Genomic DNA, 12,345 nt, shown 5'->3' with positions numbered 1-12,345 from the left:
TTTATGAGACAGTCCACAATAATAGTTAAAAATCTGGTCAGCTTTTACTTCAGATCTAAGTTTTTCAAATTCATGGAACAATAATGCCTAGAATTGTTGTGAAAGTAATCATAAATAGCAAAGATATCTTAAATGATACTGTCTAAAGTCATTAACTTACTGTGCAATATATGGCTGTTCATTAGAGACTAGTTTCCCATATATCTAATAAATAGCAATAATTTACCGTAACATTTGTCGCTGTTTCCCAAAACAGGGCTGTTTTTCATGGCTCTAGACATGCTGCTAAGAATTGCAGTGTTCAAGTTTTGCAAAAGCAGGTTACGGGACACTAGAGGTCAGTAATTTACAATAAAAACCATTCATCACATCATTACCTTCAGGTAATGCTGCAATAAGCACACAGGGTGCTCACCAGTAGGATAAAAAACCATGGGGATTAAAATTTTGACATATCTTTATAATACTAAATATCTGACTAATAATTAGCAGCTTTTCTTTGGAATCAAAGAGATGGGTTTGACAAATTCTCAGTTGTGCTTTTGTAGACTAAAAGAGCCTGTTTCTTGGAAAGTATAATTTCATTACATTTATGGCCCTTGGGACATGCCACTCTTCTCATAAAATATGAAGATAAATATAACAAATACATTAATCAAGTACATTTATATTGAATGTAGCCACACAGCATACTGAGATATATCAGAAAGAGAATGTAGAATGTATATAAATTACATCACTGCAGACAGGGATATTGAGATGTTCTATATCATAATCATAAAGGTAGCACAAAAAACAAGGCACCAAAAATCTAGACTCTTCCAAGCATTGCAGTGACAGAAAATCACTCAGAAACAGCAATTCCTTAACAAAGGCAACTCTCTATCAAGGTAAAATGATGCTGCTGTTGTCACCTGTGAAAAAATAATCAGAGATGCAATCCTATGACACTTTGCTCCTGGGATATGAAGAGCTGGCAGTAAATTGCTCTGGTATTTTGGAATTTGCCATTCTTTTTTTCCGTCACTACAGTTGTGTGTGTGTCTATTGCATATGTAAATACCTAAAAACTCTGACATGAGTACACATTTATATGCACACAAGAGCTCAGGTGACCTGCAGAAGGCATTGACCTGATGTCTGCCCCAGTCCCCTCACTGAAGGAAGACAAAGATCATAACAGGGTAATAGTTTCCTTGTCTCTTGTTTGGTACCCAGCCGTGGACTCTACACAGCAGGGAACAATGCACAGGTGTACCTTGCAAATCTAATCAGAACAAGAAGTCTTTTTCCTGTTCCTCAGTTTATTTATCCATAAAATGGGATAGTTAGGACTGCCTCATAACCATTAATAAAATATCCTGGAATCTCACAGTAACAGTGTAGTGTTATTCCAAATTATTTTTACTCACATATACAGTATACACTAATTACAGCACTTTAAGTCACTTCAGCTTTAAACAGAATTGTGAAGTAAACCATTCTTACCCTGATAAAAACCACCATATTCAATATAGTTTTTAGGAGGGGTGAAAAGCAAAGAGAATTCTTCAGTCTTTTAGGTCTTACCTCAGAAATAACAGCACTGAGATTTTTCACATGTTTTAGCTGTGGGGTATCAGGTACAAATATGCACTTGCCTTTAGATTTTTTAAACTCTTCTTTATAGTGTACCTACAAAGAGGAGAAAATGAAGTTGAATTTTCTAACAAAAAAAAAAGAAAAACACAGAAAAATAAACTTTTTTTCCTATTTTTATTTTCTTCATGGGTACTATGCTGGGTGGCTTGCAAATATTAAGCCATAAAGGGAAACACCTGGTTCCTACAGACAGTACCAGGGCTATATAAAAGTCAGAGAACTCTTTAATAATAAAGATGAAATAGATATGATTTTTCTCTACATCTACAGCACATTTTCACTGTTGCAGATGTTTTAAGTACCTCTAAAGAAAAGAGAATCAAATAATTGATATCCTCGATCTTTGATCTCAAAGACAAAATAGTCAAACTAACTTCTAACACAGGTCTAGTAGGCACGGAATCTGTATAACATAATCCAACACTGCTTTATGAATTCAAGAATTACATGAATAAATTCAGAAAGTCATTGCCAAATCATTGCCTTCAAGCCACTCCAATAGTCATGACATGCAAGTAATAATAGAAATTCTTTAAGAACAAACAGATTTTCAATTGAGCCATTTTTAAAGTCATGTGTATGCACAAAGGAAACCATTTTTGTAGCAAAACACCATGATATATTTTGAAGAAAAAAGCCCAAACAAACACCGAAGCACCCACACAAGTCCTTTTATTTTCTTTTTCTTAAGCAATCAACCTTTTTCCTACCACGAAGCAAACAGCATGGGCAGGTATAACAATCATTTAACTGGTTTACTGTTTGTATTAGTGAGATTGCAAGAAGGGACCTATGGACACCATGAATGCGTAGGGACATTTATTATGTAAGAATTCCATTAAGAAAGATGGTGAATTATGATAAGATGGACTAAGTAAGTTTTAAAGACAGGCTCTTTACATGGATAGCCTTAAATGTTTTTTAGTGACATTTCCTGCAGAAATTTATTCGTTTCAGAGCATTGTGGAATCTCCTCTGGTGGTTTTCAAAACGCCTGGATGTGTTCCTGTGAAATCTGACCAAAGTGAACCATCTTTAGCAGGGTAATGGACTAGATGATCTCCACAGGTCTCTTCCAACTTTGACCATTCTGTGATTCTTTCTTTATCCAAAGAATAGTATCTCCAATTTGCTCAACGCAAATTGAATTATTTATATTTAAGCTTTCATGGTTATTATCTGCTACCATTCTCTAACTTCATTTTCACATTCTGCCCCACAGCAGCTTGCATTTATGCACTCTAGACTTGCTGACAAGCATTGATAGAAGCAATATGATCTGCATCTGAGCACTACAGAAATATGTGGTCTTAATTTCCTTTCTCTGAATCCTTAATGGATATCACAAGTTCCAGTCTATGCTCCTCTACAAGGACTTGGAAAATTCATAAGAAGGATGGCAGCTTACAGAGAATCAGTTTCTGTTCTTTCTCATGCAAACTTTTTGTCCACCACAAAATGGAGCAGATAATGCCAAATTCATGTCAAATTGATGACTACGTAATCATCACACAGGAAATCATTTAGGTTACTATTTAATTCATCCACTTCTGGACTAGTGAAGGAATCTACATCTCATTACTGAATTATACTATCTGCCTTTGTGGATTGCAGTCTACTCTAAATAAAAATTGTTTTGTAAACAAAGGATGTAAAATTACTGTATGTCCTGGTTTTACCCACAAATCCAATGGTTTGTGTATCGCAGAATGGTAGGGGTAGGAAGGAACCTCTAGAGATCATCTAGTCCAACCCCCCTGCTCAAGCAGGTCCACCTAGATCAGGTCACACAGGAACACCATGAGGTGGGCTTTAAAAACCTCCAGAGAAGGAGACTCTACACCCTCCCTGGGCAGCCTGTGCCAGGGCTCCCTCACCGTCATAGGAAAGAAGTTTCTCCTAATGTTCAAAGGGAACTTCCTGTGTTCCAGCTTTTGTCCATTATCCCTTGTCCTGTCACGGGACACTACAGAAAAAAAGACTTGCCCCATCCTCTTGACACCTGCCCTTTAGGTATCTATAAGTGTTGATAAGGTCACCTCTCGGTCTCCTCCAGGCTAAACAGCCTCAGCCTTGCAGCCTTTCTATGCAACAGAGATGGTTTCAACCCCCTGATCATCTTGGTGGCCCTGCGCTGGACTCCAGAAGTTCCCTGTCTTTCCTGAACAGTGGAGCCCACAAGTAGACACAGGACACCAGATGAGGCCTCATCAAGGCAGAGTAGAGCAAGAGCAAAACACCCCTCAACCTGCTGTCCACACTCTTCTTGATGCATCCCAGAATGCCATTGGCCTTCTTAAATTCCTCTTCAGCATTTGAGCTTACAGATTCAAATGTCTAAAATATTGAATGGGAAATTTTGCCTACGAGTGACTTACCCTTCACTCCAAAATACACTGTTTAGGTTGAGTCGTTCTAGTAAGACTTGTTGGGGGAAGGGAGGGGGGTGGAGAGAGCAACAGGAAGAGTTTTCTAACTACGGCCTGGAGCCACCACTGCTCATTTAATGTACTTTTGAAGCCCAGTAGCTCACACTAAAGCCCCAAATTTTAATAGCTCTCTCCTGATCCCTTTCTTCTCTCTGACTCTTCATAAAACTACTCTGACCAGCAGCACAGCTACACAGTAAATGTGGATTAAAATTCCTAGACAACCACCAAAACAGCAAGTTTCAAACTGTATTTCTCATCTTAAGGGATGTTATATGGCAAAATCAATCTTATGAAACAAGGACATCCAATCTCTGGGCTGAAGCTTCCTATTTCACCACAATTTACCTCGCCCAGTGTCTGTTCTATCAGACTTTTTAATGGGAGAAACACCGGAGGAGACTGTGGGCTAAAGGAAAGGCTCCAATGGTAACAGCTTAATCCAAGCAGCCACCTCTCCTTTGTATTCAGGGGTACATATTAATCTAACTTTAATTTGAATATACTCAAAAAACTGTTCTCAATATTTTGATATCAACGATGTAACCCTACCCATGCCATGGTCAACATACCAAAATCCATTATAGACCTGTCAACTCTCAAAGACCCATTTGAGCTTAGAAAAGTCACAAAAAGGTCTAAAACGTCTGATCTAACTGTTAAGTTAAACCAAAAGGGATTTTCTTTTTCAGAAAGGATTTCCTTTCCAATTCTACCTTTCTTAATTTATGATCTCTCATAAGACTAAGAACTGTGTCAGAACATAGATCCACCTAGTACAAAATCCTCTCTCTGTGGACACAGAAACAGGGCAAGCATATAGAATTACCGCCCCACAGTATTTTACCAGTCTCCAGCAATTTGTACTCAAAAGTCCTCCTGAGTTACAGGCTGTGACTAGCAATAGTGAGTCCAGAGAAAAAGCTCCACCCTTAATTAGGTGGTCACAATCCTGCTGGTATGAGTGGAAACATGGTGCACTCTGTTTCCACACTTGACTCTAGGCCTCTCTGGCACTTGCTTTGTAAGAAAAAGACATGTTAAAGCAAAGTTGGACTCCATACAAGGACAGTTTAATGGCAAGTAGTACTACTTTTTGCTACAGGGGAAAAGAGGCACTAGTATTAGAATGGTTTGGCCAATGATCATTTTACTTGTGTCGTAATTCCCTTCTCTGCTTATCAGCAGTATTCACAACATCACACCACACAATCAAAACAAAGAGATGAAAATGTACCAAAACATAACACAAGCAAATGGACAGGCTCAATTTCCATATGGAAAAGAAAAGGCCTGGAAAGGAAGGTAATTCACATGACATATGACAGTTTTAAAAACATCTGTGGAATAAAATTGCATAATGGAGGGTGATTAAATGAAATGGCTTTAAGGAGAAACAATCCAAGGAGTATTACAGTCATAGAACAAACTTCTGTGAACCTCAAATGAAAACTGGGATTTCCTCAAGAGCTGGAGCACAGACACTTCACAACTTCCCCTCTGTATGGTCCAAGGCTATCAACTTTTTTAAAACCATACAGCCAAATTAAAGTCAGCTTGCAAGGAATGTAGGGCAAGTGTAATCCAACTCCAGTATCTCAGTCACAAGCACTCCTGGTGCTGCATTCTGATGGAGGAGTTGTGCTGACAGCTCCACCAGTAGAAAATGACAATCACTCAGTCTCATGGCCAGCAAAGACACAGGCTGCTGTTTCAAGGTCACCTTAGGGCCAAACTGCAAGCCTCACAAAACCACTGTACACATAAAATGGACACCTGTACATCCCACACAAACAGTAGTTCATGCAGAAATTCATGCTAAGAAGGAGAAAGAATATTTAGAAATTTCTGAACACTAATAAGTCAAAAATCAAAGGCAAGAATGAAAACTCTTTGCAGTTTATTTGCCTCCTCAATGCAGTGCGCAGCTGAGACACCTACTCCCCTGCACAAAGGGCTTCACCAGTCATAAGAAATACCAAAAATTCTGGCAAAAAGCAATCCATCCCCTATAAATACACATATTCCCTTCAAGTCAATGAAGAAACACCTACTGAAACATTATAGGCTTCACAAACCTGGATTCACTCAGTCATTCACCTGAGCTCTCAAGCCCCTGCAGAAAATCAGCGAAAATAATAGCCACTCCATTTATCAGTTAATTAACAGCCACATCCAGCGTTACTCCTAATGGGTACACAGCACAGTACTGACTCCTTTTCAATTAAATATTTCTTCAGCATTTTTCAAGGAGTTTTGCCTTTAAGAACAGCAATTGTGTTTAGAAACTAGTTGTATGGAAGCAATAAATGTATTTTGGGTCAGATAAGTGCTCCAGGTCCATTTGCATTTTGGCCTTTACATCAATTGGCAGGTATTTATTGTACCAGACACCATTGTGTTCCCAAAGAAAGCATGTAGATAACCATCAGTAAAAACCTTAATAACCTCTACTACTTCTAAAGTAGTTTGAGATTACAAGGGAGCCATCTCAGTAGCTTCTCTCCAGGATCTATCCAATTTTCAGCACTCTTTCTGTGAAAATTGAAGTTTTACCAGACCATAAAGAGGAAACTTTTGAGCCAGCACTATGACATCTACATATCCCAGATATTGTTTTTCTGATATGCAGCCTCTAATAATTTACACCTTCAGAGTAGATTCTGTATGTTCTATTCTCATGGAATCAACGTACTTATTCACCTCGAACAGTAACATCCCACATCTAAATACCAAATTACAGCACACCATGAGTCAGACATTATTTTTTTGATTCTTTAGAAGAAGTCTTGTTAAAGCAAGTCACTCTCTCCTCAGTAATGTCTACTGCTGCCAGCCACCATCCTTGTAGGAGACAGATCACTCTTTATTGCCATTCACATGAAGGGGGAAAGTTACTCTTCAAACCCGTTTTCCCAGAGGGATACAGAAATAAACTTCCACCAAGGTATTTGTTAGGTTGTTACATCAAAGCAATTGGATCTCCTCCAATTAAAAATATCTTGGATCCAATCTATGAGGTTTATATAATATCTGTACCCAATCAACTGTTTTAAAAATCTATAGTAACTAAGTCAAGAATTTTCTATCTTAATAATTTTTGAAGACATTCTATCATTTCAGTGGATTCTTCCCATAAGTGTAAGTCTACAGTAATATGCTAAGCAGTTTTGGGCATTTATCACCACAGACCAATAGATAACATTCAAAATCCATCTGTTTGATTTTTATCCTCCCGCCTTTACAGCTCCTTATACTAGCACCCAAGTCTGTTCTAACCAATCAAACTTCCTAAGATTAGGTTATAACTTGAAAAAATACTGCATTTTCCTTATGAAATCAGGAAAATGTTCCCATGAGAGGCACCCTCCATGTCCTACTTTTGGAAGACCTACTTTTTGGAACCTTCTCCTTCCTAAGGTCTGTGCTTCGTACTATCCAAGTGCTCTGAAAAGCTCATCCTTCCGTGGCTGATAATTTAAGGTGCTAGAGTAGGCTGTTCTTTAGTATTATTTTGTGTGCTTTTACATTTGAGCCTCATATGGGCACATGTTGCAATGTACATATCTGAAAAAAATACGTACAGTAAATATAAACCAAATTGAAGAGAGAAATGCAAATGCAAGGATACAGTCACCATCACTTACATCACTTATCATTTCACTGCATTTTCGGGCCAGTTCCATATTTCTGTCCTCAATAACAGGCTTGAGGAAGACCTGAAAGAGAAAGGTAATCATTCCAGGGTTTTGTCCTAAAAAGGTAACAACAAAAGGAAATAAGTACTTTTCAAAGGTACTGGGGTTTAACTCACCTTTTCTTCTCCTTCCTCATCCTCATTTTCATCTTCCCTGAGATCTTGAATGACAGATACTCGCATTTTAATACTTTGCAGAAAACAAAAATGAAAACTCTAAAAGCAGGAAACAGCTCAGTCCCTGTAGTCTGCCTGGAATCAATGGTTCATTTGTGTTCTCCACTGCACTTAACTCTACCAAGGCTCCTTCCTTATTTAGGCAGCACTTGACAGTCTTTATCTGAACAATTCAGTGTGAGTGAACTGAAAGGCATCGCAGATGGCCTTGCTAGCTATCAGTCACAGCACAGCTAATGCTTTCTTACAGATAAAATATAATTAAATGACCTATCCCAGTCAACTATTTTTAAAATTATTATGAACACACTTAATTAAAATACTGTGATGTAGTTAATTCATAACACAAGTAATTTAACAAAATTACTAGGCTTAAAAGGGGAATATTAACTCAAGGATTATGGGAAAACTGCCCAGTTCTAAGATTCAAGGCATCGTCGAATCCAAAACTAATTACTATGGACCTTTATTTTGCGGTCCAATAATTCAGCTTTTTTGATATAAAAAAAGCATGGTCTTCTAATTTGCCAGTAGATGTAACTGCTAGTATATTATTCAGGAAATACTCTTTTTCCACAAAGCATATTAAATCCTTTAAATGCTTCAGATGTTACGTCAGAAGGTTAAACTTGTACATATACAAACACATCCGTATACTTACAAATATATATGGGTATGTATCTACACAAATATGAATGTTCCCTCGCTGTTAAAGTCTGTCATGGTCTGTAGTCTCAAAATCAACTTTTTTTTGGTATGAAGTCATTGACTTCAGCTGCAATAAAAGGGAAAGACATCATGATGGCGAGGGATAGAGTATCACAATGTTTGCTTCTGTAAAACAAGCAAGCAGATATTATAGGACCAGTTGGACTAACAAGCATTTTAAAATTCTTTTTCTTTCCAAACAGCAGCTTATATGCTTCTCATTTTAAAGAGGTTACGATTTTGAACATCTAGCAAAATGACTCACTACTACACAGCTTTGTAATCAGGCAAAGGTATAAGGAACGTATGCTCTTAAAAAACCTTCAAAGAATTTTAAGTACTTGGGCACAAATACAATGTCCTTAGAGCTTATTTTAAAACATACTTTTCCTTAAAAAAATGAAATGTTTCAAAGAAGAGGAAAAATAGAGCACTTGACTTTAGTTAAGGTCTGACTGAAGAACAAAGTCACTAACTGCCTTCAGTTCTATAACAATCAAGAGACAGAATTCTGGACACGTTAATAGTACAGAAAGCTTCAAGATTTTCCATTCCACTTACAAGATAAGCTCATAAAGTTCAGACTCTTACAATATAAACTCATAAAGTTCAGACTTGGAATTGCATTGCTGTTCAAGTTAAAACCTAGAAGTTTATTTTACATAGGTGAGAATTACCTGTAATTTATGCTCACTACTTTTGGAGCTCAGGATGTTTCATCCTCATGGAAACAAATAGTTGAGTCTTCTGAGATGGATATTCACAGTAACAGGTCATTTTTTTAAGATTACTGCCACAGAAAATATATTCCTAAACAACAGACTCATGCATGATTTCAAGGACCATGTGTTAAGAAGACAGTGTACCTACAAAAGTGCCAGACAGAATTACAGCACCAAGGCTTCATTTCAGGATATTTGTGATACGGCAAATCCTACCGTTCTTCCAGCACAGTAAATTTCTCCTTCCTTCCTACATTTATTGGTGTTCTCTTAAGTGGAGACATTGAAAAATATTTAAAAGTGTAGAGAAGAGCTATTAGTAGCTGCAAAACCTGGTGAATATGGGAAAATCTTTTGCTATTTTTTGCACCAGAAAGTAAACATGGTCAAAATGACAGTCAGTGCTGTTTGAGGTTTAGGCGATGAGGGAGCCGTTCAGCTTTTTCACTCGCTTACATTATATCTGATGTTTTTTCAGCAGTTGGACATACCAAAATTTATATATTAATTGTGGTTTTCCTGCAATGGTTTCTGCATAACAAGGATCTGCCCTCTCTTTGGCATGATCACTATTGGTCAGCCCTGAAGCGATCAGGAAGTTGGACTACGTGATCATTGTTGGTCCATTCCAATTGAAATATTCTATTCTATTCCATTCCATTATTTTATATTCTATTATCTTTAAATGCTTGGACAGAATTCAGTTTTTCTCATTTTCACATGACCTCAGTCAGGCATAAATGAGTATTCAAATATACTATGTCTCCTGTAACTTCCATAACAAAAGGATTGCAAGATAGCTGCTATAAGTCACAATAATAAAGAAAAACACAATACTATGCACAAAGTGAACAAGGGGAAAAAAACTCAACCCAATTTCAACTAACCATACATAAATTATTTAAAAAGGCATTTGTCCCATAACAGATGCTGTGAGAGACTATACAATACAGAAACCTGCCTCCCATTTTTTCATCCTCCCCAAAACACTGAACACTGTCAGATAACATTCACTGTGCAATAAAGTAAGCCTGAAAATTAAATATGTCCAAATATAATTCAGGGGATAATTTGTTACGACCATTTAAGTATTGCACTGTGATCCTATTAGCAGCCTGCAGGTCAAGAACAAGCTTAAGTTACTTTCATAGTGGAAATAAATAATCTAGGACCAGCAGGCACATTAGGCATTGCAAATCTTTGTGGATGTTTACAAATATTTTTAAAACTACTCTAAAAATACTAAACCTAATCTGAATAAAGTTTGTTTAAAATCCCTAGCTTTAGATCCCAAAAATGACTATGAGGCATGTGGTATTAAAGATAACCTTTTACCTGCAAACCCAAAACCTCCAAACTGACACTTTTCCACTGTCTATAATGGAATAATCCATAGTTATTCATTCTGGTGTGAAACAGTACAGATTAAACAAAATTCAATTGTACAATATTTTAAGAAAACACTGTAATGGAATGCTAAGCTGTGTCATGGCAAAGGGCATGACAAAGTTAGAATTTATCATTGCATTATAGATACCTCAATATGCACATGAAGGGGAGAAATGAGTTCTTCAGAGAAGTACCCAATTTTAACTCACTCAAATTTCGTAAAGGAGTGCTGCATGCTCTACACTTCTACTTCCAGCCACCCTACATGGATGTTTTGTATCTCAGTTCAAATTTAGCCTTAAGAATGAGGCTACTGTGTTGAAGAAGCTGCAACAAAATTTTAAAAACTGTATATTATCTAGATTCTTCACAGAAGCACAGTTATTTGCAGTACACAACTTTCACTGTGTATGAACTTTTAGAGACTTAAGAAGAGAACTATATGGTTTATCCTATGAAAGGAGACTGTTGAATCTCCCAACACTTACAGCCATCACTCATGTCCATCTACTATTTTTTGCCACAGAACATTACTTAAGTACTTACACTCCATGCATATCTGCTCAGGAGGCAGAAGGGGAAGAAACATGGGGTATAAAGGAGTCCACAGTCCCATGGGTACAAGTTGGCCCTGCATGAGATGCCTCAGGCACACTGTTGTGCAGCTTTCCTGCTTTGATCACACACAGTTGTGGCCACATCTGGCCAAAGCCCTGCCATCACCTGGTTCCTTCATTAATCTTTTAAGTAGTACAATTGGGAGATGTTAGCCCAGTAAGTTAAAAGGTTTCATCTCATTTTGGCCCTACTACACATAACAATTTAGCAGTTGCACTCAGTTCTGTCACTGAACAATACCATGGGACTTCTTTGGCATAATTCTCAAAACCTGCTGAGATATGTAGCATCCACATGTACTGTTGAGCTGATAGAACCTCTTTACCATTTCACAGACCAGGAGAAAAGGTGATTTTCCTACAGAAGGCATCAGAAATGTTACCATCTCAAACCTATTTAGCAGAGTTCCTCACAGAGTACTTGAACACAGGTTGCAAGTGAAGGACCAAGGTGTTTCATTCAGAAAACCTGCACTGAATTATAGTGAGAAGTATGTACCTGTTATGAACACAATCCTTTCAATTCTGGACCGAAAACATAGTAAGAACAGAGATACAGTTTAGTGCTTTAACTGTCCTGCTTCCCGTGAGTTAAAAATCAACACACGGAGACCCTTGAAATGGAAATGTTATTTTCTGGTCTCACTGGACAGAGACACAGATCACTGAAATAAGTACATTTAGTTCAACACAACACAGTTGGTGGTCTCTTCTCAAAAAGCACACAAGGCATTTCTAAGTGCTGAGATTCAATTACTTCTCATTTCTAGAAATACTCATCCATCAGACTGGAAGTCACTAGCAGCTCTGCACAAGGAAGTTCATAGTTAGGCTATCAGCACCACAATCACAAACAGAAAGCAAGCAAGGGATCCCAGTCTGCCTGTTTTAGCCTCCCCTGAACATGAAATATGAATTAATATGAATTCAAGAGATGGTTCTACTTTGCAAAAAGATTACCCATG

The 12,345-nt window shown here is 37.5% G+C and overlaps 1 protein-coding gene across 1 annotated transcript in view; it reads right to left on the bottom strand.

Moving 5' to 3' along the window:
- Window positions 1-7,950, bottom strand: part of NEBL (nebulette) — a 96,379-nt gene extending 88,429 nt beyond the window's left edge. The window contains 3 exon segments of the mRNA XM_061997097.1: window positions 1,570-1,674; window positions 7,718-7,789; window positions 7,870-7,950. Of these exon segments, the coding sequence (XP_061853081.1) occupies window positions 1,570-1,674; window positions 7,718-7,789; window positions 7,870-7,950 (258 nt within the window).
- Between the last annotated feature and the right edge of the window lie 4,395 nt (window positions 7,951-12,345).

This window comes from Colius striatus, chromosome 5 (genome assembly GCF_028858725.1).
Source record: "Colius striatus isolate bColStr4 chromosome 5, bColStr4.1.hap1, whole genome shotgun sequence".
In the NCBI taxonomy this organism is placed as follows: Eukaryota; Metazoa; Chordata; class Aves; order Coliiformes; family Coliidae; genus Colius; species Colius striatus.
The sequence above is the reverse complement of the archived record's forward strand: the minus strand, read 5'-3'. Positions and strand labels throughout refer to the sequence as shown.